The 25,302-nt window shown below is 33.9% G+C and overlaps 1 protein-coding gene across 1 annotated transcript in view; it reads left to right on the top strand.

Moving 5' to 3' along the window:
- LOC113092481 (neural cell adhesion molecule L1-like protein) overlaps window positions 1-10,108 on the top strand; it is a 52,390-nt gene extending 42,282 nt beyond the window's left edge. The window contains exons 23-26 of the mRNA XM_026258089.1: window positions 682-855; window positions 5,597-5,722; window positions 6,564-6,633; window positions 9,263-10,108. Coding sequence (XP_026113874.1) covers window positions 682-855; window positions 5,597-5,722; window positions 6,564-6,633; window positions 9,263-9,443 — 551 coding nt within the window. The 3' untranslated portion in view covers window positions 9,444-10,108. The remainder of the gene's footprint in view (window positions 1-681; window positions 856-5,596; window positions 5,723-6,563; window positions 6,634-9,262) is intronic.
- Window positions 10,109-25,302: the final 15,194 nt, after the last annotated feature.

The raw sequence follows: 25,302 nt of genomic DNA, 5'->3' as shown, positions 1-25,302 counted from the left end.
TTTTTTTTTATAATAATTTTTTTTTCTGTGATCAAAGCTGAAATTTCTGCATCATTCTGATATGCTAATTTGATGATTTTTAATTATAATAAAATGTAAAGAGAGAGAGAGAGAGAGAGAGAGAGAGAGAGTGGAAAATGAAAGCTTCAAGAAAAAGCAAATGGAAAATGCAACACAGTGTCTTTATTTAAAAGTTATTGATGAACAGAAAGTTTGAAGAACATTGTTTCAAGCATGACAATGCTTTCTCAAATCTCAAATTAAAAACATATTATTGATGAGAATAGAGAGTAGGTCGGATGGATTTTGGCAGACTATATATAATAGGCAAAAACATTCTGCTGTGAGGAAAAGTATAGGGGAGTATCCCTGGGGGGGGTGGTTAAAGAAAATTCTAACTGTGCTGGGCGGTAATATGTAGGGTTGCAAAGACAAGAAATGGAGTTTCTTGACTGAACTATGCATTTATTTTAAATATAAATATTTTGTAATATTATGCATTTTTTATTAAGTTAATGCATAAAATTCTCACTTTGTAAAAAAAAAAAAAAAGATATATATGTATGTGTGTATATATATATATATATATATATATATATATATATATATATATATATATATTACTGACCTAAACTTTAAAATGTTTAAACTATATTAAAATCATTTTTTCCCCCCTTGTAGTTAATGAGACTCTGGGTGAGCTGAAATCTGTGAACATCAGTGCTCCAGATACAACACAGTGGGTCTTGCGTGATCTGCAGGATGACAACTGGTATAAGTTTTACCTGAGCGCATGCACGCAGGTGGGCTGCGGGTCAGCCATCAGTGAGGAAGGAGGTACCGTCTTTGAAGTGTGTAAGTGTGCCCAGCAGCAACTGTAAGCTATGAGCTATAAACTATGAGTCCCTAGAGCTATAATGGATCTGGTATCAGAATCTGAATTGAAGTGCCCATGCTGAGACGCAAACATCTGATACAAGCTATGTTAGTTGTGTTCTAATTAGCACAGCCGCAAGGTGTTCCAAAGTGATTAAGCAGCAGTTACAGAACTCTGAGTTGCTGTTGGCAAGATCTTGTTGCATATTGGAGAGTGATTAGATTATTGCTAAAATGCAAAACTCTCAATGATCTGATGAACAAAAGGATGTAATGACCAACCAATGAGTAGGCCTAGTAAAAAAAAAAAAGGCAACTGATGTGTTTTTACTCACTGGATAACTGATATTGCATCATCGTCAAAGTTTTCCGTAGGCCTCAATTTTGTTATGGATTGCCTATTTCTTTCTGTTACGCTCATATTCGCATACTACATGGGTTTGTTTAAACTGATCTGTCTTCTTATCAACCATCTTCTGTTTCTCATGAACTAGTTACAATGCCCAAACATTCCTTTCCGGAAGTTTCTACAGTCTCAGCTGAAACATCAACAGAGAGCTGTATGTATCACATACTGAAGTTCACAGCCTTTTGCAGTTTACTTCATAGTAGTAGTAGTAGTATTTTGAAGCTTTTCAAATGCCTCTTGTGGGGACATCTGCATTTTCAGTCTGATGAATGCAATTGAAAGCAATTTAAATAATGGACATAAAACCTGAAGTTATTTATTGTTTTATTTTCACGTATCTCCACTGTCTTTTTAAGATGAACAGTCGACATCTAAGGGGACGACATCTGAGTTGAGTATGTACCAGCAAATTTGTAGCTGTTAATGAATTTTTCTATATGAACTCCTGCATTTTTATGTATAAATATTTGCATTCTATATTCTATATTCAGTGAAGGATATAACTGTGTACATTCTGCAAAATGAGCATACTATTCCATCAAAAATCCACATAGTGACAGCTGGTTCAAGTTTATTGAGCTCAGTTGCTGTTGGCATTAGCTTTAGTTTTTTTTTTTTTTTTTTTTTTTTTTAAGAGCTCCTCTGAGGCAGTAATACTGTCCCTGAACTCCTGCTAAAGACTGCAAAAACATGCTGTCTTTATCAGGGTTGACAAAATCAGTCTGGCTGCTGACAGAATTAACAGTTAGGCCTTGACAGCACTTTCCCCCCTCCATTTGATTTATTTATTTATTTTGCAGTATTTCCTACAATTAGTTGCATTTAATTATTTGCATTTAGCACCATTTTTTTTTTTTTTTTTTTTTTTTTTTTTTGCATTTTGCATTTTGCATTTTGCATAAACCCACTGCTTGTTATCAAAATATAGAAACATTCCTAATTATTTATATAGTTCCTGTTGATGTGATGCTGTTATGATTTTATGATGCGTAGAAGCATTTTTTTTTCCTTTTCTTTTCTTAATTTTCCACTGCTGCAGTCCATTCTACAGGGAAATGCATGTGGTCTGAACTCTCTTTCTCTTGCAGGACAACCTTTCTCTTTCGCCTCATCTAATACAGACTCTCCTTCTATCAGTACCACCTTTCCTACCTTAGGTATTCATCCATTCATCTACCTAAACAATCACTTTCATAACTCCATATTTGAGTGAAATTAACATTAAAAGTTAGAATGAAATGACATTTTTCAATTAAATAGAAATAAATTCTACAGTAATCTTTTATGATTGACATCACTGGTCCCTGATAAAGAGAACCGTCAGTTCTGATAAAAATCCTGCACTACAATTGCCTCAAATAAATATCCTCTTTTACTCCGAAATGTTATAGAAATGCTTCTTGATTCAGATTTCTGTATCACTAACACTTTCATATGGTTATGGGTGTACTTGGATTCTTTTGCATTAACTAACCTTTTGATAGTCTTTCCTGTATTTTGTTCTCTATATCTTCTTCTCTATATATTTCTCTCAGTTGTGCTCAACATATCTGCCTTTGTAAGTGACACGTCTGCAAGAATCAGCTGGAGAACCAGAGGAGAACGTTCTGATTCACAGCTCTTTGTTGCCATAATGAATCACAGTAAGGGACTTACTCATCAAACTGATTTGTCAGGATCCAATGTTTGCAGCACTGAGTTTTGTGTAGAGTTTAGACATATTTGTAACAAAGCTTGGAAAGTATCATGGAGGGCTGCAACAATTTGAACTTTTCTGAATTGATGATATTAATCTGTTGATTTCTTACATGAATTGCCTTTTCAACATTTTGATCAATGTGCAGATTAAAAAATGTATTATTTACTGTATACATTGAGTGCAAACATGTAAATATAAACGTTACAATTTAAACTGCAGGAAAAAAAAAATCTCAGTTAAATTTACAGTTTAGATAACCAAAGTAGAAATAATATTCAAGAAAATGAATAGGTTTTTCAGTATTTCAAAATAAATTGAATATTGTTTTAATTAATTATGATTAAATGAGCTGTTGTAGAATGAGAGTATATGAATTAACTAAAAGAGTTAATTCAGAAGTTTCAAAATTTGAGGTTTGTCTGCAGACCACTATTCTGTTATAGAAAGTAATGACAATGCTAATAGTAAATGCTAATTCCCAAGCATTTTAGGACTACAAATTCCTCTATTGCAGTCTGTTTGACTGATTTACATTCTTGTGCATACATGGAATATTTCCATTTTAATGATGACTATTATGTATACTTTGTAAAGGAACACATTAAGAACATATATACATAAGTAGGATCCTGTATAAAATCCTCTCCAAACAGCCCAAAATCCAGACCAAATGATAATGAAATTCACTCTTGAATATTTTCATTGTGTATCTTTATTTTAAGCTCTTTTATCAATCTTACTCTGTCAACTTTTCTAACCTTTCAGTGTCGCTTTACAGTATCATAGATATCACCTCTTTCAGCTGGGTTGGGGCCTAACACTATCTGATCGTGCGGTTATTCCTTCAGGTGATGGTATCTGGCAGCTTACAGAGGCTTTAAATACATCTAAAGGTTTCCACCTCGTTGAAGGGCTCAGCCCAGGAACTGTGTACACAGTCCGGCTGCAGGCTTCACGCAGGGTTGATGTCCCTAGCATTTTTGAAGAGGTTTTCAAGACAAGGAAAGGTGAGAAGTTAGAGAATGTAGCCAGTAGATCAGCATTAGATGTATCACTGGCATAGTATAGTAAGTGATAGTCTTTCTGTGGGTGCATTAGCACTAGAGGTAAAAAAAAAGAAAAGAAAAAAGGTATCTAATTCCATTGAGCAAAGCAATTTATTATTATCATTATTATTATACTTTATAGAATATGCTGTAAAAATAAGGCAATGAAGTTTACAGGGGTAAAAACAGCAGCTGTGGTTGCCAGAAATGTACCTAAAAAATACAGTCACAGCAGTATATCATGGTAACAAAAACTGTATATTTTCATAACTGATGTAGGAATGTGTAAAATACCTTTGAAATATAAATCTAATGTATTTTGCATTTTTGCATTGTAGTTTCAAAATACATAAAATACTTCTTGCCAATCAATCTCTTCAATCAATCCTAGACTGCTGATTTCCTGCGGGGATGTGCAGTATATTTTGTATTAAAAATACCTTTGGAAAAAGTCAAATCAACTATGTATTTAAATAGATTTAATCTTAGTAATTGTTTGTTTTTAGCATTTTTGTATACTTGTTGATACAGTAAATCAGCAGTCTAATAAAGAGGTTGATTGGCAAAAAGTATTTTATGTATTTTGAAACTACAAAAATACTAAGATTAAATACTAAGATTAAATGTATTTAAATACAAAATAGTATTTTGTATTTCAAAAACTTATTTGAAATACTGCCCATCCATATATTACATCTTTTTACACTACTTTGTATCTGTAGAGTATACTGATAACCACTTTAACTTGTCGATGCTAAAGTGCCTTATGTTCTGATCTAGGTCAACTGGACACTGATTTCAAAACCCTAATGTACATAACCAAGAAGAAAAATAATCATTAGCATATATATATATATATATATATATATATGAACATACTGTATCTTTCAAAACTCGAAAGTTCCACTCCATAATATATGACCTTCAGAATGTAAGTTAATTGACTGTAAGGCCCTAAAAACTTTCTGATATCAGACAAATAAATCCTTTTGGCCACATAACGGCCAACCTCTACACGTCAACGATGCCTACTCTATATTTGACAGAAGCTTGGCCCATCAATTCAGTGTGAGGAGGAATTTGGGTAGATAATGTTATTCATAAACACCGGAAGAACTAACAATAATGCCACTGAATTATGTATGACTGGTAGATGTATCACCTACAGCTCTGCATGTGCTCCCAACACATCCTCCATAAGAAACAAGTGACACATGTATTTGCAACTGGGTCCCAGATCATTTAATTTTGTCAACAAACTCACGGGTTCTGAGACAACAGCAAAGACGAGTCCATTTACATCAGAGAACTGGCAAATGTTCAAAAGAAGTTAATCAAATGTAGACCCATTTAAATACTATTCTTTGGGTTCTGATTGTTCTTCTTTGAAAAATCCCCATCAGAATTTGACAAAGGAACCATATTTAAAAATGTCATTTGACGATTCTTCCTCTAACCCAACAAGACATCATCACTATTTTCAAGTATTTTTTTAAGTTGACATCAGTGTGACTCATGTTCACGAATTAAATTTTGCCAAAAACAAACTCTCCTTTGTCCTTGCAGTGTCTAGTAAACAAGCCGTGGCATCCCAGGAGTGGTTTGTGGCGATCATGTGTGGAGTGGCTTTACTAACTCTGCTTGTCCTCATCGGCTGTTTTGTAATAAAGAACAAAAGCGGGAAGTACGCAGGTAAGACAGAAACAGCTTCAGAGGTCACAGAGAGCTCCCAGACCTCTGTTTAAGCTCTCTGGTCTCTGTAGTCAAAACGTATACACTTTAGCTTGGTGCTTTTGTTAGCTTTGTGTCAAGTGGCTCTGTCGCACCAGCTCATAGATTTATTACTAGCAGTGTCAGACAGAAAACCTGAGATCAGTGAGCTTTATTGACCTGATCTTAGGTCTTCTTTTGTTCTTCACATATATTTAACCAATTTGAAATGACTTTCAATGGATTCAAGAACCAATGGATTATTGCAACAAACTTTTGCATGTATTGAAATGGATAAGAACCCTTTTGGAGCTTTTGGAATAAAACCCAAGGCATTGCAAGACAGTTTTGAACGTCTTGTTTTTACATCACTGTGGCTGTTAGCTATACTTTACATAAAGGTTATTTATACCTTACCAAGCTAAAAAAGAATAAAGGTTTATTTTTTATTTTTTATTATTGTATTTTTTTTTACCAGTAAGGCCATATCTTACTTTTAAGTTAAGCACACAGTCATTTTTCTAAAAGGCAGTCAGTGTCCTTGATGTGCTTCCACACAGCAAAATACAAATCACTTACATTTAGAGAATACGAAACATTGAATGTTTGCTCAGCATTTGCAAATCAAGAAGATATTATATTATCTCTTATGAATAACACCAATGTCATTTTTCTTTTTTAAATGACATCAATGCAAGAAATTTCAAAAGCAATTGAGAAAAAAACAATACACAAAACACTCTCCTTGAATGTTGTAATCTCACTTCAATCGAATCTCCCAAAATAGTATATTTATATAATAGTATATTATTTTTCTTGACAGTTAAGGAAAAGGAGGAAACTCCTGCTGATCCTGAAGCTCAAGCCATGGGCGAAGAATCCCCCTGCGACAGGTCAGAGAGCCACACTTGTCCTTTTATAGATTTTCATCTCTCTGAGCTCCTGTAATATAATTTCTTAATGCCTTTTCTCCTGCAAATAAACCCTACATGCACACCATTTACTTGGAGTCACATGGAAAGCATTGCTACGCAAGCTTGAAGTTAATCTGTGCTCACTAGCCTGCACACAGGTAGTGAACGGTAGCTTTGTTTAGCTTAAAAGTTAGATTGTTAGTGTAGAGGGGTTGGTTTGTTGTGTTACTGTATGCTAAGCCTGTAGTACACTTTAAAAAGCTTCCTCAGTTATAGAAAGACCTGAAAATAATGGAAATTTCCAAATAGATTTTTTTTTCCAGGCCTGAAAAAAATCATGGAAGAACAAATTAGTGAAAGGCTATAGTGAACTGCGTGATGCTATCATTTCGAATGTTTCCAACAACTTGTTGAATCTATGCAATGAAGAATTAAGGCAGTTCTGAAGGCAAAAGGGGGTCCAACCCGATACTAGCATCCAGTGAGTTTATATATATATATATATATATATATATATATAATCTTTTTAACTGTAGTGCAAATTTAAACCATCAGAAATGTCTGGAAATATGATGGAAATTTGTTGGATAAAAAAAAAGTGTGTAGTTAATGATGGAAAAACAACAATAATCATGGCCCTGAAACTGTAACACCCAGGTGCAATGTGACAAGTGGCACATTAAAAAAACCTGTGTGGAAAAACAGACCAGAGGCGAGCGAAAAGTGGGGCTGCATGTAGTTAACTTGTATACTTGCAAATGGAGTAGCTTGAATCCATAAATGTTTTTCCCTCTCATTACACTTAGACACAGAGATGCCCGTATTATTCCTCCCTCAGGAAAGAAATGCAGCTTCAGCAGAGGCTCGGAGTCTGATCTGTACGCTACCCTTGTTTGGGGAGTTATAGCGCCAGACACTCAAACATCTGCTAGCCGAAAGAAACCAGATAGGGAAGTACGTCACTTACCAGCTGTGGAGTATGACGGTTGCCTCAGAGGCTTTCAAAACTGCGTTACTCTGGCTTACACAAGGAGGCTACTGATTAATTTTACTTTTGGGAACAGAAGAGCGGGTTTATCATGTTACACCATTGGTGATATTCATTTGATGCACTGTAACATGAAATAGTGCATTGAATTTTGGGATACTTAAGATATTATATATATATATATATATATATATATATATATATATATATATATATATATATATATATATATATATATATATATATATATATATATATATATTACAGGATGACTGATAAAGGATTTTGCAAATACTGGTAACCAGACTGCGTAAAGTTAAACTGAGATCAGTCAGTTACTGAAACACACAGATACACACACACACACACACACACACATTTGCACAAACTGTTTTCTATTGTAATATATTTTAAAATGTAATTTATTCCTGTGATGTAAGCTGAATTTTCAGCTTCAGTATCATGCACATGATCCTGAAGAAATCTAATATGCTGATTTGCTGCTCAGTTATCATTGGTGCTAAATTATTAATAATGATTTTTATTATTAATGTTGAAAATTGTTTGCTGCTTGATATTTTTGTGAAAACGGTGATATTTTTTTCAGGAATCTAATGAACAGAATACTTGAAAAATACATATATTTTTTAACAAATGTAGCCTATTTACAGTCACATTTTAAATAAATTCAATGCATCCTTGCCGAATACAAGCATCTATTTATGTATGTATGCATTTATTAAATAATTGTATGACCCCCAAACTTTTAAATAGTACTGTAAACGTATAATGGATTTCACAAAACTATGAAGCAGTTTTTAACATTAATTAGTAATAAGAAATGTTTCTTGATCAGCAAATAAGCATGAGAATGATTTCTGTATTTATTAAAATTGAAGTGTTTTAAAATAAGTTATTTTAGAGTATCACTATTGTTACTGTATTTATGATCAAATAAATGCAGCCTTGGTTAGCTTAAGAGATGTTTAATGATGACAGGTTCTGATACAATTATTTGTTTTATCTGCACTGATTAATTGGCAAAACCATGCAATTTCTACACGTTGTTAACTCTATATATTTTGGAGACACGATGCAATGCAGTCTCTACTGTGAATTGTTCTCCTTTGGTCAGTGGGACTACAATTTCCAAAATTGGAGGACAAATGTCAATTTATCCTAATAAATGTTCAGTTTGGATTTATTGTATCGCTATCCAAGATGTTGTGGCATCTTATAGTAATTGGGAGCTTACGAGGTGACCCCCTGTCTCATTCCAGACACCTGCTAGCTGGCAGTGTGCCTGCTCTCAAATTGGCAACTAATTTTGGTTTGTCCCATCATTCCTATAGGGACTAAAGTGACCTGACAGGCTGTTTGTCTACAGGCACACACAGCATGTCTTAAGTTGGTCCTCTCGTTGGCTGGCACTCTGCAATTTTCTCTCTCTCTAGTTTTGAGAATTGCCATCAGGCCTTTGCAATTAGTAATTATCAGAAAGTAGTGATTGTATCCTTCCCCTACACCCTCCTACACCCGCTCTGTCTGCCAGCCTCGACTAGTATCATCGTCTTAGTCACTCTGAGCTGAATTTGACTCATTTTTCTTGTTGTTTGACAGTGACAATGATAAGAAGCCGCTGAAGAGCAGCCAGCCATTGTTCACAGACATCAAAGAGGATGATAGCAGCGAGGACGACAGCATTGAGTTCGACGAAGATGGGTCGTTCATCGGGGAGTACACGGGGAACAAGCGTAGGGGGTCCACAGAGGTGAACGGACACGCCCCCGTGACCTCATAATGCTGGTTCAATCTTAGGAACTTTTAAACAATTTTACAGGGAGAACGAAAAGATTGTTTGTAAGATGTGCCATGAATTTGTCTGCGTTTTTTTAAGAGTTTGCTTTTGCGTGAATGGCCACTTCTTTACAGTATTAATATGAAGAGTGATGACAGGTTATAGTTCTGGCCAACATGAAAATTATGCCATCATTTATTCATCACTATGCGGTTTCAAACCGTTATGACTGACTTTTTTAGAGACGTTTAGCAGAATGTTCAAGCTGCTCTTTCCTTACAATAAAAATAAATGGTGACCAAGAACTGCAAAGCTTAAAAAAAAGACAAAAATATATCTATACCCTTGTGAAAAAGAAGTAAATTTTAGCATGCTTAAAAAAATCGTACTTATGGAAATAATATACTTTAAAAGAATATACGTTAAGTGCAACTGACTGTGATGTTTTGTAGTGTACATTATTTGAATGTTATTTGCAATTACCTTGGTAATTAAATTTATATTAAATCCATTTAAATTTAAGAGTATTTCTTGACCAACTTAAGTACTTCTTTATATGTTGATATTTATATATTAAGTACATCTGTATTTGTAATTTCATAATTAAATTTTCTTTGAAATAAGGTTAAATTCTACTGATGAATATAATTACGGGCATTTATTGTAAACTAAAATATATTTTAATCTTTAAGTACACTTAAGTAGCCTTTATTTTAATTTCTACAAGTAGATTTTTAAAAAAAACATATTTTAAGATATTAATTAAACTACAAGGGCACATTTAATACAATTAAGCACACTTCTTTTTCACAGGGGTATTCAAAGTCTTCTCAAACCATACAACATGAAATTCAATAAGTCATTACTCAATGAAAATCTGCTGCAACTCTCAAATCTCATTCACACTTGCACATATTCAAATATGGCACATCAAGATATATCACAGCAGGCTTTATATCAGTGATGGGATTTAAAAAAAAAAAAAAAAAAAACCTTTACTATGTGAGTAAATGAAGACATTATTTACATTGTTGGATGAGCAAATAGCATTTTTTTTTTTTTTTTGGTTTTATGAAACAATATTTGCCCAAAAACAAAACAATCAGGTTTGTGCACCTTAAAATTCAAGTGGATTGCATGGTTGCGGTTGGATTAGGTAACATTTTCACTATTACTGCTGAAGAATAATAAATAATTCATGGCCTGTCACAAAGCTGATATCTTGACAGCACAATTTTCGGTTACATGTTTGCTTGTGTGGGAAATCACGTAACCTCTCTGCACGCCTCTCAGCAAGATACTGACACAATGAAACAAAACAATTATGTTCTGACTCTTCGATATATCTACAAAAACATATTTCTGTTTAACCACATATTTGATTAAAACTGACGTTGGTGCTGCCATTGGAAATAAATCGACTAGAAAGGTCAACATTAAATAGTTAGATCCCATATTTTTTGCTTGAACCAATATGCAAAAACATTTTAGCCCATGTAAGCTATCACCATAAGGGGGATTATGTTATCAATAATGTACAAAGATCGTCTTATTATCTTTTTGAATTAACTCAAATTTAATCAAGTCCTTCAATATACTTTCGGTGTCTTTAGCAAATCTTTTACATTTTCTAATCCAGTTTTGCCTCCAGAATGAGATGAAAAACACTTCTTCTTGTGTGTAACATCAAAATCCATGTTCCTAATAATGTCCAGGCCGCAATCCAACATAATGTCAATCCAACTTAAAATACCGCTAACATATTTATTATTAATGAGAAAATATATATATATATGTGTGTGTGTTTGTTGTTATATGTAAAAAAAAAAAAAAAAAATCTTATTTTGAAAATGCTCTTCTGTTCTTTCTCTGTACATATATGTAGATTATATTTTTTGTAAGTTTGTCTTTTCACATTTTTATTTTGTGCATTTCAATCTGCCTGAAATGTTGCTTAAAAGAGGTTTTAGAATATGTTTTGCAAATTGTTCATCTGAAAACAATTCAATCTGAAAAAACGTTTACTCACACATTTGCTGTGCTTTGCTATATTTGTCATGCAAAATACAATGAAATGTTGACTATCAAGACATTTTGTTACACTGAACCTAAATGATATCAGTGTTTGCCACAGACACACACAATAAAAATGACTTTAAACAGTGAATAGAAATGTTTCTCTATTCATAGAAACATATTAGTTATATATAGTCATCTTATATTGGGACATCAGATTTGTTTTCATTATTATTATTAAATGAAAAATACATTAGAAAAATTAGGTAAACTGTTTCCATGGACCTGTAAAGGAGTTGTAAAGGAGTCAGAGTAGTAATAAGCTGACACACACACTCTTGTGGAAAGTGCCTTGTGACCGTTGACCCCCTGTGTCTCTACAATACAGCGGTGCACCAATTAAAACACACACACAGTGCTTTTGAGGGCACAACCTCTGACATTAAAGCCAGTGTTAAAGCACATCCTGAGAAGCCTGAACACGTCCCACATGACTGGAAAGAACCAGGACATGTACAAGAGGGTCACCACTGGCCAAGACTCAGTGAGGTAGACAGTAAGCTGATTTTATGATTGTGTGGACGTTCAACATTCTTTTGCATTCACTGGTATACGTACATACTAGTATCCTGTAATATTATATAGATCAGTGGTTTTCAACAGAGGGTGAAAGAAATATATAAATAAAACAAAACAAATGTTTTCAACCAAAGCTATACTAATATGATGAAGTTCATTGTATGATGAAGTTTCAGAAATAATAATAATAATAATAATATAATTACAATTTAAATAAGATACAGTATATACAGTAACAATGTACATCAATATACAATAGGCTTAAAATTCAGCACTTAGTTTATACAATATTTTTCTCTATCTTGCTATAAACCAAGGAATCTTGGAGACCTGCGAGGAAATTATTATAAATTATATCATATTTATAAATTATATCATACTTATAAATTATATATATAATAATTTCACACACACACACACACACACACACACACACACACACGTGCACATATGTACTGTATGTATGAAGAATGTAATGTATAGCTATACAATATTATCTGACTGTAGAAAATTAAGACACTTTTAATTATATTTCTGCGAGCAGGATGAAATAAATTCTGCTGTTTTAGTGCACAAACACTTATTATGTCGAGCTGTCATGGTAACCTCTGCCTATGGTGTCTTAGCCTTTTACTTTATGGCAATTTAATAATGTTTATGACAACTGAAATAAGGTTCTTATTTTTTTAAATCACATACATGTTTTTCCCTTCATCGCAAATTCCAATTTCAAAGAAATGTCCATGGCAATTTGACAATGTTCTTATTACATTTAGAGGTGACTCATCTCTCTAACAAACTGGATATAGGAGAAGGAAGCTGTTAACAGTAAATCCACCCTACTCTTTCTACAGTCAGGCTGGACTGAGCGTCCCAGCTTAAGTAAAAAACAGAAAATAATTTAAAAAACAATCATTGCACAAGACGGCATAACACATAAATGTCATAAGTGTACCTGCAGCTCAATTGGTAGAGCACTCTTCTATCAAGCGCACGGTTGGGGGTTCGATTCCCCAGGAACAAATGATAGGTAAAAATTGATAGCCTGAATGCACTGTAAGTCGCTGCTAAATGCATTCAATTTATTTTATTTTATTTTATTTTTATTTTTTTTAATAAATTGCTTACACTTTAAGGACTAATTCTCATAAATAACAAGTTTCTTGTTAGAGTTCATATTACTAGCATGTTGACATTTTATTATAAAGCACATATCAATGCCTTATTCTGCATGACCATATTCTAGATCCGTTAATCATACCTAACCTTAACAACTACCATACAAACAAGTAATTAGCAGCAAATTAAGAATTTCTTGAAGCAAAATTCAGTTAATAGTGAGAACTGGTCCCCAAACTAAAGTTTTCCCCATAAATCAAGTTATGAGGTTTATTTTTAACTACAAACAATTTTCTACTAGGGTAAAAAAGTGTGTTCAACTTAAGACAAAACACACACACACACGCACACGCACACACACGCGCGCGCACACACACGCGCGCACACACACACACACACACACACACACACACACACACACACACACACACACACACACATATATATGTTTATTTAGGTGTGTTTCTTGCTATTTCTTTGTTTAATTATCTGTGAAATTCACTAGAAATGAGTGAAATAAATTCTGGCCATGTGAGTTTCTGATCTCATTTTGCAGGTAAATTGCCATTCTTCCATCCAAAGCTCTTCAAGATTATCTAGGCATCCAGCTATATATAATCAGATGAGTCCATGGCTAAAGCACTTAAAAGCACCCAATGCTTAGTGCTGAAATAATGCGTCATTCACACCGATAATCCCTGCTTCGTGCTGGATTATTCTTTCATCCTCTCTAAAATTGCTTTCTCTGTAGAGCAATGAAACCCACTAAACAACAACAAAAGATTACCCCCACCCCCCATCAGTAGACCTTGGACTCAAAAATGAATCGCCTCAAGGCTATCAGATTGAACATGTAACAACACACAGGTGAAGTCCAGAGTGTACCCCAGTGAGCATCTGAGGTCTGTGCACCTGTGCAATTATATACGACTGAGGTGTTTCATTGATGAACCAAAACTCAACTTTGTTTGCCTCGTTAATAATATTTCCATACATTTCCAGTTCTTTTGGTGATCTACTGGGCACTGTTGTTATGGATGTAATCTACTCGATGTGTACTGTATTTGATGTGTATTTGTTTTTTGTTTTTCTGAAGAAAATATGAGTAGTGTAATTGTGATTATTTTGTTTATGATTTCTCCTGCCAGTTTATGATTCCTCTTTTTTTCTTCTCTCTCTCTCTCTCTCTCTCTCTCTCTCTCTCTCTCTCTCTCTCTTCAACAAGTCTGGCAATCAATGAATTTCTGTGAATGAGTCACTTTTCCAGTTATGAATCATCAACAAGTTATTTGGCTTTTGAATCAGTCAGAGCGGGTTTAATATAATTGATTCACTTGCTCAAATGAATCAGTTCAGAATATTTTGAAACTGTTATTTTTATTTTAATAATCAAGTGTTGGTTACTCCAGTTAAAGTTACTCCAAAAAAAGTCATTAATTACTAGCAGCTAATTACATCTTCAACAGTGTAATTAGATTAGTTATTCTCTCTAAAAAGTACTGAAGTACCTGTATTTATTACTAATAGGCCTACTTTCTAAATCCCACATTGTTTAATGCAGAAGTGTTCTAGTCTGTACAGTATGCTATTATATCAAATATCTGTAATTACTTTTTTTTTAAATACAGTTAATAAAAAAAAATACAGTTAATATTTACTTCAAATATTTACATTGCATTACACCCAACAATGTAATAAACCAGCATTTAAACAAAATTAAGCTTACAATTTTAAATATATAATATCAGATATTAAAAAGGTAACTTCAATTTAGCATTTACATTTTTTATGTAGAGTCAGTGAGACAGTAATATTTTTTTTTAAGGAATTGATACTTTAATTTAGTATCTTCTTAAAAAAAGAAGATTTTCCAACCTTTAAACTTGAATGCTAGTGTAGTAGTGTAACTATTTACTATCTCTAAAGTGTAATGTATAGCTATTTTATATTTAATTAGTTATTTTTTACAGAGAAGCTAGCTTTCCCAGCACTCACTAGAACAAACTATACATGAAAGGTTAATACTTCTATACTAAGTATTGGCAATATTTAGAGTGATGTAATCTACCATTTCCTTCAATCTTCACCCTTCATTTCCCTGCCCATGACATTTGATAGCTTGACACCGTTGATTAACTATTGCTGTTAGATCTGATGAATTAAGCCCAGGAAAACTGGAGGTTTTAAGACCACAAAAGGGCAATATTAACATTTCAATTACATTACTGGAATACATGGTCAACCTATAGTGTTTGCTCTCATAGATGCCATAAAACAAGTAAAAAGTCCCAAAGGTGGTACACCATCTAAAGAACTTTCATTGCTTGCAAGGTGTCTAAAAAGAAAGCATTAAGGTTAAGGAAACTTGTGAACACATAGACCATCCACTGTGAATGGAAGCTGTGAAAGCTCTATAGGAGCATCAGGTCCAGGAGGTTACGTTTACCCCACATAAAGCTGTAGTTAAAATCTTTTAGGAAGTACCTCAGTAGGTGATTCTGAACCAATGCACAGTGACCCTCTCTTGGGTCAATTCACAGTTTTCATTCGTCAAACATAAACATAGACTCTAACCCTGACCCTAACACCATTAGATTTAGACACAGCGGCTCTCAAAGCTTTAATAAAGAATGAAATCTGCTTGCAAATAAAAACACCGGGGCTATGCTGAAGACGAGGTTTGATCTACCAATTATTCCAGAGAGCAGCGATGCCGACACAGACTGTACAAGAAGGTGGAGGACACATGCTATGGAGTTTTTATTAATAATGAACACATAGTTCACAGGGAGGTAAAATATGACAGGTGTCATATTTCAAAATTCCTGTGTTGCTTTGTTAATAAACAGAGGACTTTTAAGAGAACTACTCTCAAACAAAACTGTCAAGTTGTCAAGCTCAGTTTGAAAAACTTGTGACTACTGTAATTTTTTACACAGCTGCAGAATATGGTTATGTGGTTAGGTTTACACACAGATTGGTTATAAACATTTTATTATTTTTAACTAAACTGACTTTCATAAAACATTAATCCACATTTTTGGTAATGTGCGGCAGATGAACTTACGCCATAATTGGACTCATTAAATAAATGTGTATGTTGTAATAAGATCTACCGGTGTTATGGAAGTTCCATTATATATATATACTGTATATATATATATATATATATATATATATATATATATATATATATATATATATACTTTAGTCATTATGGTTACAGATGATATTTACTGCAATCATTAAACAGAATAATTTATATGATACTGCCAAATATGATAGTGATTAGCATGATCATAACTGAACTATTTTTGCTGATTTATGCTGATTACTGTGAATTTTAAAGATGTGTCTTCACATTAATTATTTCAATTTTTTTTTCAACTGATATTACGCTATTATTCGCTAATAATTGTCTCCATCAGTGGAGATCCACATCATTAATCCATTTTTTTTTTTTTAAATGAGCACCAAACTACTGAATGCACCTTTAATAATGTGTTAGAATAAATGTATATGAATATATTTCATTCAAAGCCAATGGACACAAATGTTGAGGTCTCTAAATAGTGATTAATGCAAAATCAATGATGGTGACAGTTGTGGTAACAAAAATTATGACAGACTGTATCCAAAAAAATAAAAAAATAAAATAAAATAAATAAAAATAAAGGAAAAGGAGAAATCTAATAGGCTGCATTGCTGTCTACATAGCAAGGTAGCTGGCTGTGAAAGACGAAATAACATATTTAGAAATACGTCTCTTTGTCCACACCATGACAGTCAATGGGGACAATTTTAATTGTTTTGCATCCCACTGAACTTCATTTACAGACCAAAACATTTTTTTTTTCTTTATTCTTCAAAATATCTTCTTTTTTGCTCTCTCTCTCATACAGTCAGTTTTGGAAATCATAAGAGTGGGGAAATAAGAACAATGTCCATTTTTCAGTATGTATTTCAATATGTATAGCATCTTAAAATACTATAGTGTCAGTGTAGAGCCAGTGTGACATTTAAGAGTGTCCTACAGAAACATTCAGGTTCTTTAGGGACCTTAGTCCCTCTGTTCCTTTGCTGGTCCTGTTCTCACATTAGACTGAATTTTTTTCTTACTAGGAAGGCAATTATGTAAAGATGTCTGTTAGAAGTCATTACTTCCTGGTTCAACACTTTTAGATAGTGACTGTGCAATTGCATAAGTCAGCAAGCCAATCAGAGCGAGCGCTGTGGAATCAGCAGGAACAAGGAAACTCTCATCCATGAAAGAAATAATGAGAGCTGTACGATGTTAATAAGCTTACAAAGCACGACTGGGTAATGGAGTGAGAACCTCTACTATCACTGTGTTTATTTCTCATTCAGTATTCATGAGGTACTACACAATATGCACAGGCTGTGCATCTTTCACTGCTTTTATACTAAAGGCGATATGAAAACAGAAAGATATGTTTTGTTTAAACAGGCTTCATTTTTGAGAATATAAACTTAAATGTGCAGTCAGTAATGTTTTAAAAATTAAAATAAATAAATGATTGAACAGATGAACATTATAAAAATGTTTGTATTATTTTATATTTTCGTATTTTCTGTTTTCATTTTAGTAAAAGTTTAAGTAATTTTGTTTTGTGTTCTTGTCATCTAGGTTTTACTTTATCTATTTCTGTTTAGTTTTAGTTTGAGCCTTTTTAGTCCGTCAAATAAATAAAAAAAGGACTGCTGAAAAAAAATCAACGAGAAAACAACGTTTATGTGTGGTTAGTAAAAAACTAACATTTTCAAGTCACTGAAATAAGGTCATAAAATACATACAGAACATCTAATCACAAGACTGTCAAACCTGGAGCTTGTAGCCTAGAATTTTTGCTTCAAAATGATGTGAAAATCATCTTGTTTACTCACTCACAGAAAACAATAGATTATTTTAAATTTTCTAAGACACTTTTTGTTGGTAAAAGTCATATGCGAGTAGGCGTCAACTATCATGAATATTATTGTGATTTACACCTGAGAAGACAAAGGACTGCATAATGAGCTGCATAATAAGCCTTTCAGTCATCTGTATGTCACTGAGAGGGAGGAGTTACAAGAAAGAATGTGAGCACAAAATAAATGTATATATTTCTATGTTTATAGTTTATTTTGAATATATTTAATTATCCCACAAAATAACTTGAGATTCACTTGCAGGTGCAGTTAAGTTTATTAGGAACAATCAAAGCTGACTTTCAAAGCTGAATTTTTAGCATCATTACTCCAGTCACATGATCCTTCAGAAATCATGCTAATATTCTGATTGTCTACTCAAGAAAACATTTATTATTAGTAGTTGTAGTATTAATGTTGAAAAGAGCTGATAATATTTATTAGTGTTTTTTTTTTTTTGGATAAATTGAAAGAACAGCATAATTTGTAATATTTATCATATTAATCATTTTTATTTATCATCATGTGTATGCTAAATAGAAGTTTTAATTTCTGTATATACTGACTTCAAGCTTTTGAATGGCGTAGTGTATATTATTAAACTTGGAGTAACACTGGAGTAATGATGCTGAAAACTTAGCTTTGATCACAGGAATAGATAAAAATTTTAAAATATATTAAAATAGAAAGCAGTTATTTTAAATATTTACAATACTTTACAAATATTTTAAATATTAATATTTAAATAAAAATATTTCACAATATTACTGCTTTAGCAAACTAGTATTGACTTATTGTTTCATGATGAAATATATAAATGAACATCACAGAACTAGCATTTCCAAAGTGTATATTGTTTATGTGCACTCAAATAAACTAAATTATAAACTTCATTATTAACATTATTGGGATGGTCACTGATACTTGTAGTACAGTAGGACATTTAGATGATGTGAATGAAACATAATAATGTCATACATTTAGCAATTATAGTTTTGTCACCACATTACGGACAAAAAGCTTTGCCCTGTGGTTTGTTCAATTTCAATTTACCCCAAATCTGTTCAGATGTAGAAACAAACTCATCTACATCTCGGTTGGCCTGAGGGTGAATACATTTGTAGCAAATTTTCATTTTGGATGAACTATTTGTTTAAGCATTTGTAGCCGATTTTCACATAGCAACTGCTTGCAAATTAAGAAATACTAAAGTTGCCAAAATGTGTTTGACTAATTAAAAATATTCAATAGCAAGGGATGGATGGATGAGCCAATATTCAATTTTAATGAGGTCACTCTTAATGGGACCTAATGAGATCTGACGATGAGAAGATTACAAGAAAAAGAGTTTACTTCAAAGTGCCCCATGCTAAGAGAGGAAAACGTTATGCTATGCTATAGCCTATAAATGAGGTATCAAGTCTGAATACACGCAGGCTTTTTTGATATTTCCTGCAGCGCTTGCAGATAACATTCATTAAAAATGCATGAAGGCATCAATAAACACGATCATTTGCATATGACGCAAAGCACAAAGTTTGATCTTTATATATTTGGTTTTATTTGACGTGGCTGTGGTTAGCAAGGTAAATGGGGACATTTGAGCAGAATATAGAATATAAAACACCAAACTGCATGAAGGGTCGTAAAATGGAAATGACAAATTATCAAATAAATCATTCTTATATGATTAAAGAACTGCAATGTGGAATTTTAGTGTCTTCAGAATGCTGACTTTGGACTTTTATTAGTATTATTATTTATTTATATATTTTGTTTATGAGCTTACATAAAATGCTCTCCCTTTTAGGATTAGCCTTGCTAGAGTTTATTTATTGATTTATTATTTTATTTTTTTTTAACAATTTTCAGTTGTGGTCTAGTTTTCTAGACCATGACTAGCAACCTTTGTGTTCAGAATAGTTATGGAATAATTTGTTATGCATTGGAGAAATGTCACAATGATCAGAGGAGGGGGAAGGAAAACAGCAAAACTGAGATTTAATCTAAAAGATTAATAACAGATTGGCCAGCTGTGTTTAAATCTACTGCACTCCAGCAGTTTTAATAGGATCAGAGACGTGAGGATTCACTTCTTGTAATGTTGAGATAGAATAAAATGCAGTTAATTGCTCTACTGTCACACATTAAAAGGCAGTAATGGGGTCTGCACAATCATCCCCGCAATGCTCTCCCCATCAAAAATCATTTACCTTTGCAGCAATATTGAAACGGTCTTTATGGTCTCACAGTACCACCTTTAAATGATTCAGTCCTCTGTCTGACACTGAAATGCCCACAACAAATGTTGAAACTATGCAAAATATCATCCATTGGACATGCTTTTTTTTTGTTTTCCTTATATAATGTTCTGCTTGATCTAACACATTTTTTACAGTATTGCATTGTACAGTATGTCATCACACATTCAAGATGGATAAAGAAATAAACTGATACTCTTGTGTACAGATGTCTAGTCATGTTAAACACTGTGTGTGTCACTGCTTTTATGCAGTACATTTTGAACTAACTTGTGTATTTTGTGGATTTATCAGAATTTTAATATACTCTGATCAAACTGCAGTTATTATCATTAACTTGAAAAAACACATCATTTAAAATATGAACAAAAACTATAATAGCATATGAACGATACTAAAATTATATTCATGTAATTTCTTAACCATCTTTTCAAATTTGGATATAATCAACATTTGTTTCTGTGATTTCTGTAATTTTAGCAAACACAATGGAATGCATCTTGATATCGTTAAGTGCACGACTTTTGTATCATACAGTATATAAAACTCAACATCTGCTCAAACCAAAGCAGCAAAGCTTGTGAATTTAATATTACATCCTATATATTATCATTTTACTGCACAGTGGGAATTACACATGATTCTCAACATGTTTTGCAAATGGAAAAGGTATTGTATTGTAAATACAGACATACAACAATGAAGTAAAACAGGATACACCTATACACAACTAACCTACTGAAAGATTTTGAATGTGAATGTACTTTATATAAATGTTTACCTATACATAGACTGGAAAATAAAAATATATAGACTATACGAATGCTTCACATAATACTGTACATGTGCAAAGAGAAACACTGTAAATCAAGCAGCTGGCTGGGGAAGAGTTTATAATTCTAATATCATCTTGTCTCCCTGCGAAGATGAATAAATGAAACCACAGAGATCTCTAATAGTATTTAAAGCTTATCATAAGGAAATGTTATACAATAGTTCCGGTTAGTTCCCTTTAATCTGACTGGGCGAATGGCATTCCAAGAATACTGATATTTAGTACAACACCAGATTAATGTTCCACTGTTAATCACTGCACAGTTATTTTTTTTTAAATACAGAGTTATTGAAATCATGTGAAAGACTCTGTGTTAATACCTCAGATTTACATAATCTATGTTCTGTTCATCATGACTGTTCAATAATCACTCGATGGAGAAACAACAGAAGTCTTTTTGGAGAGCATTCTCTGGTCATTCCCTTGTGTGGGCAATTAGGAAAACATTACAGTATGGACAAATACCCAAAATACCTAAGAACAAATCTCCTCATGGTAGATTGACTCATTTAAAAATGAGTCACTAAGAATCTGTCTCTGAACACATGCTACTCACGAAGCACTTTAAAACCTGCCACCTTTGCTCAGGACGACTCATTCTGCATCACACTTTCAACATTAATAGACTGTAGCATGAAGATCCGAAATCTGCATTTTTACAAATAATTGTAAATGTACCTTTTTTCAAAGTATTACCTGTCTTTCTCGTTGACTTTTCCAACCATACTAGTTCACACAGAAAATTATAATTTGCTGAATATTTACTCACTCTCTGACCATCTGAGATGCAGATGAGTTTGCTTCTTCATCTAAACAGATTTGGAGAAATTTAGCGTTACATCACTTACTCACCAATGGATCTTCTGCAGTGAATCGGTGGATTATTGTGATGTTTTTATCAGCCGTTTGGACTCATTCTGGTGGTACCGATTCACTGCACATTTTCAGCAGATATTAATTTTTGGGTGAACTATTCAAGCTCATATAGGGCTTCCCATAATTGGGGTTTGGAAAATCCCTGATGGTTTGTGAGGGAACTCTAAGGGGTTTGCAAGATCATGAAGCTAATAATAATGAGCTATAAATTCATTAACTCATAAAATTGATATAAACATTTAAAATAAAAGACTGAACATGCAAATTGTTAAAATCGAAGATAACACTTCTCGTTAATATTTTAAGATAAAGAGGCTCGGCTGACAAATAAATTTGGCAACCAAGTCTGGAACTGTCGAGCTAAAGGAATTGCATCTGTATGTGCTTTTCAAGGAATAATTCACCCAAAAATTAAAATTACCCTATGATTTACTCAGCTTCAAGCCTTCCTAGGTCTATTTGACATTCTTCTTTCAGACGAATACAATTAAAGTTATATTAAATAATGTACAGGCTAATCCAGGCTTGTAATGGGAGCGGATAATAGGCCAAAATTTGAAGTCCAAAAAAATAGCCCCCATAAAAGAAGTCCACACAGCTCCGAGGGGTTTATAAAGCTAGAGATATTAATTATATTGATTTATAAAGCTTTATTATTAATAGCTTTATCTCTAGCTTTATAAACCCCCCGGAGCCATGCAAACTTCTTTTTTTAATGAATGGCTGCAATTTTTGGACTTCAAATTTAAAAAATTTTGCCTAAAATTTACAGTAGATTCAACTGACTGACTGCTACTTGTAGTGCTTCGGTTTTAAGAGCTGCTGAGCTCCAGTTAAATCTAGCAGCATGAGAGAGAACCAGACATGTGGGCTACAGAAACTCATTTTGAGGAACCATTCTCTCTCTTCTTCTAAGCTGTAACATGAGGCATTTTTGAAAAGCTTATAGTGATGATCAACCTACTGGAGCTATTTATTCACAGTGTCATTTGCTGCAGGCATATATTTGAATACTGTATACATTTTCATTACTGTCTATACTGTAATTGAGCATCAATGCAGACCTGCAGCATTAGTTGCCCAATGTAATTTACAGCCACAATACATGATGGTTACCATAAGCTAGACTTCATCATTTTTATTGTATCCATTTGGTTCTAACACTGCATAAATCTTTGTTCAAATACTTTGCCACAGATTTATTCTGGAACACCCATAGCTTCCCAGAATCAATCAATACAGGGCTGTTACCTGCATTTGTGCTCAGTTGTGTTACTAAGAAGATTGCATCTTGCTAAAGAGTCAGATCAAGGCATTTTATAAGACATATTTTATACAAGAAGTAGGTCTGACTTAATCTGATTTGATGTAACGTTTTTTTTTAACACCAACATATATACAGTACATATATGTTATATACTGTATGTTTATGTTTTTCTGCAATCAAATTACAGCTGCAGTGTTATTGCTGACATAACCCTTCTTTGCTGGTTTATTGCTTAAGAACAGCTATTCATGAAGCATGTTATTTGTATCATAAAGGGTATAAAAGGCATAGGCGTACCCTGACTACATCTTTTGCCACATATGAAACAGTTGGCCATAGGCTCAAAAAAATTAGCCATAAGAAATAATTGCAGTATATTTGTAATTTCATTTAATTTTCATTAAAGTGCCCCTGTTATGCCTTTTTGAATATTACCTTTCATGCAGTGTGCCATGTAGCTTGACTATATGCTTTAAACTACGTGCAAAGTTGTGAAGCCGGCATGATAAATAAAGTTATTGTCATTCAAAAAAAAAAAAAAAAATAATAATCTTACATTAATCTTAACGAGTCGTCAGGAATTCAAATCTGATTCTGTGTGGTTAGCACCTTTTAGAGAAAAAGCTGTATCCTATGATGTAAAAGTAGTTCCCCTTCAGGAACTCGAGCTGCGTCTGAAAACGCTATGGGAATGCCCTTCAGCGTGACCAGCTCTGAATAATATGTGCAATCAGTCCCATGAATGGGCGTGATGTCATAGGCGGGTGACGTAGTGACCGGGAAGCTATAAAAGCGCTTTTAATAATTGAATAATTTTAATAAATAAAAATAAATAATAAAAATCTTGTGCACAAAGAAAATTTGCCTTTGAAATCAATGTCCCCTTTACGATTCGGATTTTGCTACATGCTCTAATGCATTAATACTGTATGAAAGTATTTTCTGTGGCCACTGAAATATCCTTTCTTAGTAGAGTTATTATTTTGTTAAACAGACTTGAGGAACAGCTGATGACATCACTTTCAGCTTTGGTTGACCAATGGGTGGAAATGAGAGTCTTGACATGACTGCCCACATGTGAAAAACAAGCTTTGAACAAAGTCCCTGTGGCAAGGGGGGGCATGGTTTAGTGAACCCTGCAGCGGGGGAGAGCATCAGGAGACGCGAGGTGAGTGAGTGGGTTAAGCGCAAATGACGAACACCTGTCTCTTGTTGCAGTAATTGGTGTGGATAGAGTATAAAACACCAGGAGAAACGGGGGCAGGGGAAGAGAGAGAAGGAATGCTGGCTGCTACATTTCGACTGAGTTTATGTTGATTGTTTTGTCTTTTGTTGGTGCCTGTTTTGTCTACTTTTTGTTTCGAATTTATAAATAAAGCAGTCAGTAGTCACAGCCGACCCTGCCGTCTTCTTTCCTGCACAACGTACATTGTTACACTGGTGCCGAAACCCGGGAAGGAAGATGGATGCCGCCACCAAGCCTGCGCCCTCTGCTGCACCATTTGTGGAGCTGATTACATCCCTCGCAGTCATGCAACATGATCAACACAGGCCCTGCAGGAGTAACATCACAATCAGGAGTGGCGGTTTCAGGCTGTCCTCCAAACCCAGCAGGAAGACCGCGAGAGGTTCCAGAGCTGGATGGACCGGGAGGTTCGGACGGAAGCCATGGTCCTACAAGCTGTGACCGCCCACCTCCCTCTTCACAAAATGGGGCCTGAGGACAACCCGGAGACATTCCTGGATTTATTTGAGAAGTTGGCCGAGGTCCATGGCTGGCGCGGGAACAGTGGCCGATGCGCCTGCTCTCCGGGGAGTCCCAGGTAGCGCTCCCCGCACTTTCCAGTGTGGAACCTCCTAATTTTTGACGACCTGAAGAGCCATCATCCAGCGGGTCGGCCAGAGTCCGGAACAACATTGCCCACGCTTCCGCTCCCTAGCTAACTAGCTACCCTTTGTGATTGGCCCAACAGCTCCGGG

This window comes from Carassius auratus, unplaced genomic scaffold, assembly GCF_003368295.1.
Source record: "Carassius auratus strain Wakin unplaced genomic scaffold, ASM336829v1 scaf_tig00214604, whole genome shotgun sequence".
NCBI lineage: Eukaryota > Metazoa > Chordata > Actinopteri > Cypriniformes > Cyprinidae > Carassius > Carassius auratus.
Note: the sequence above shows the minus strand (reverse complement) of the source record. Positions and strands in the feature narration are given on the sequence as shown.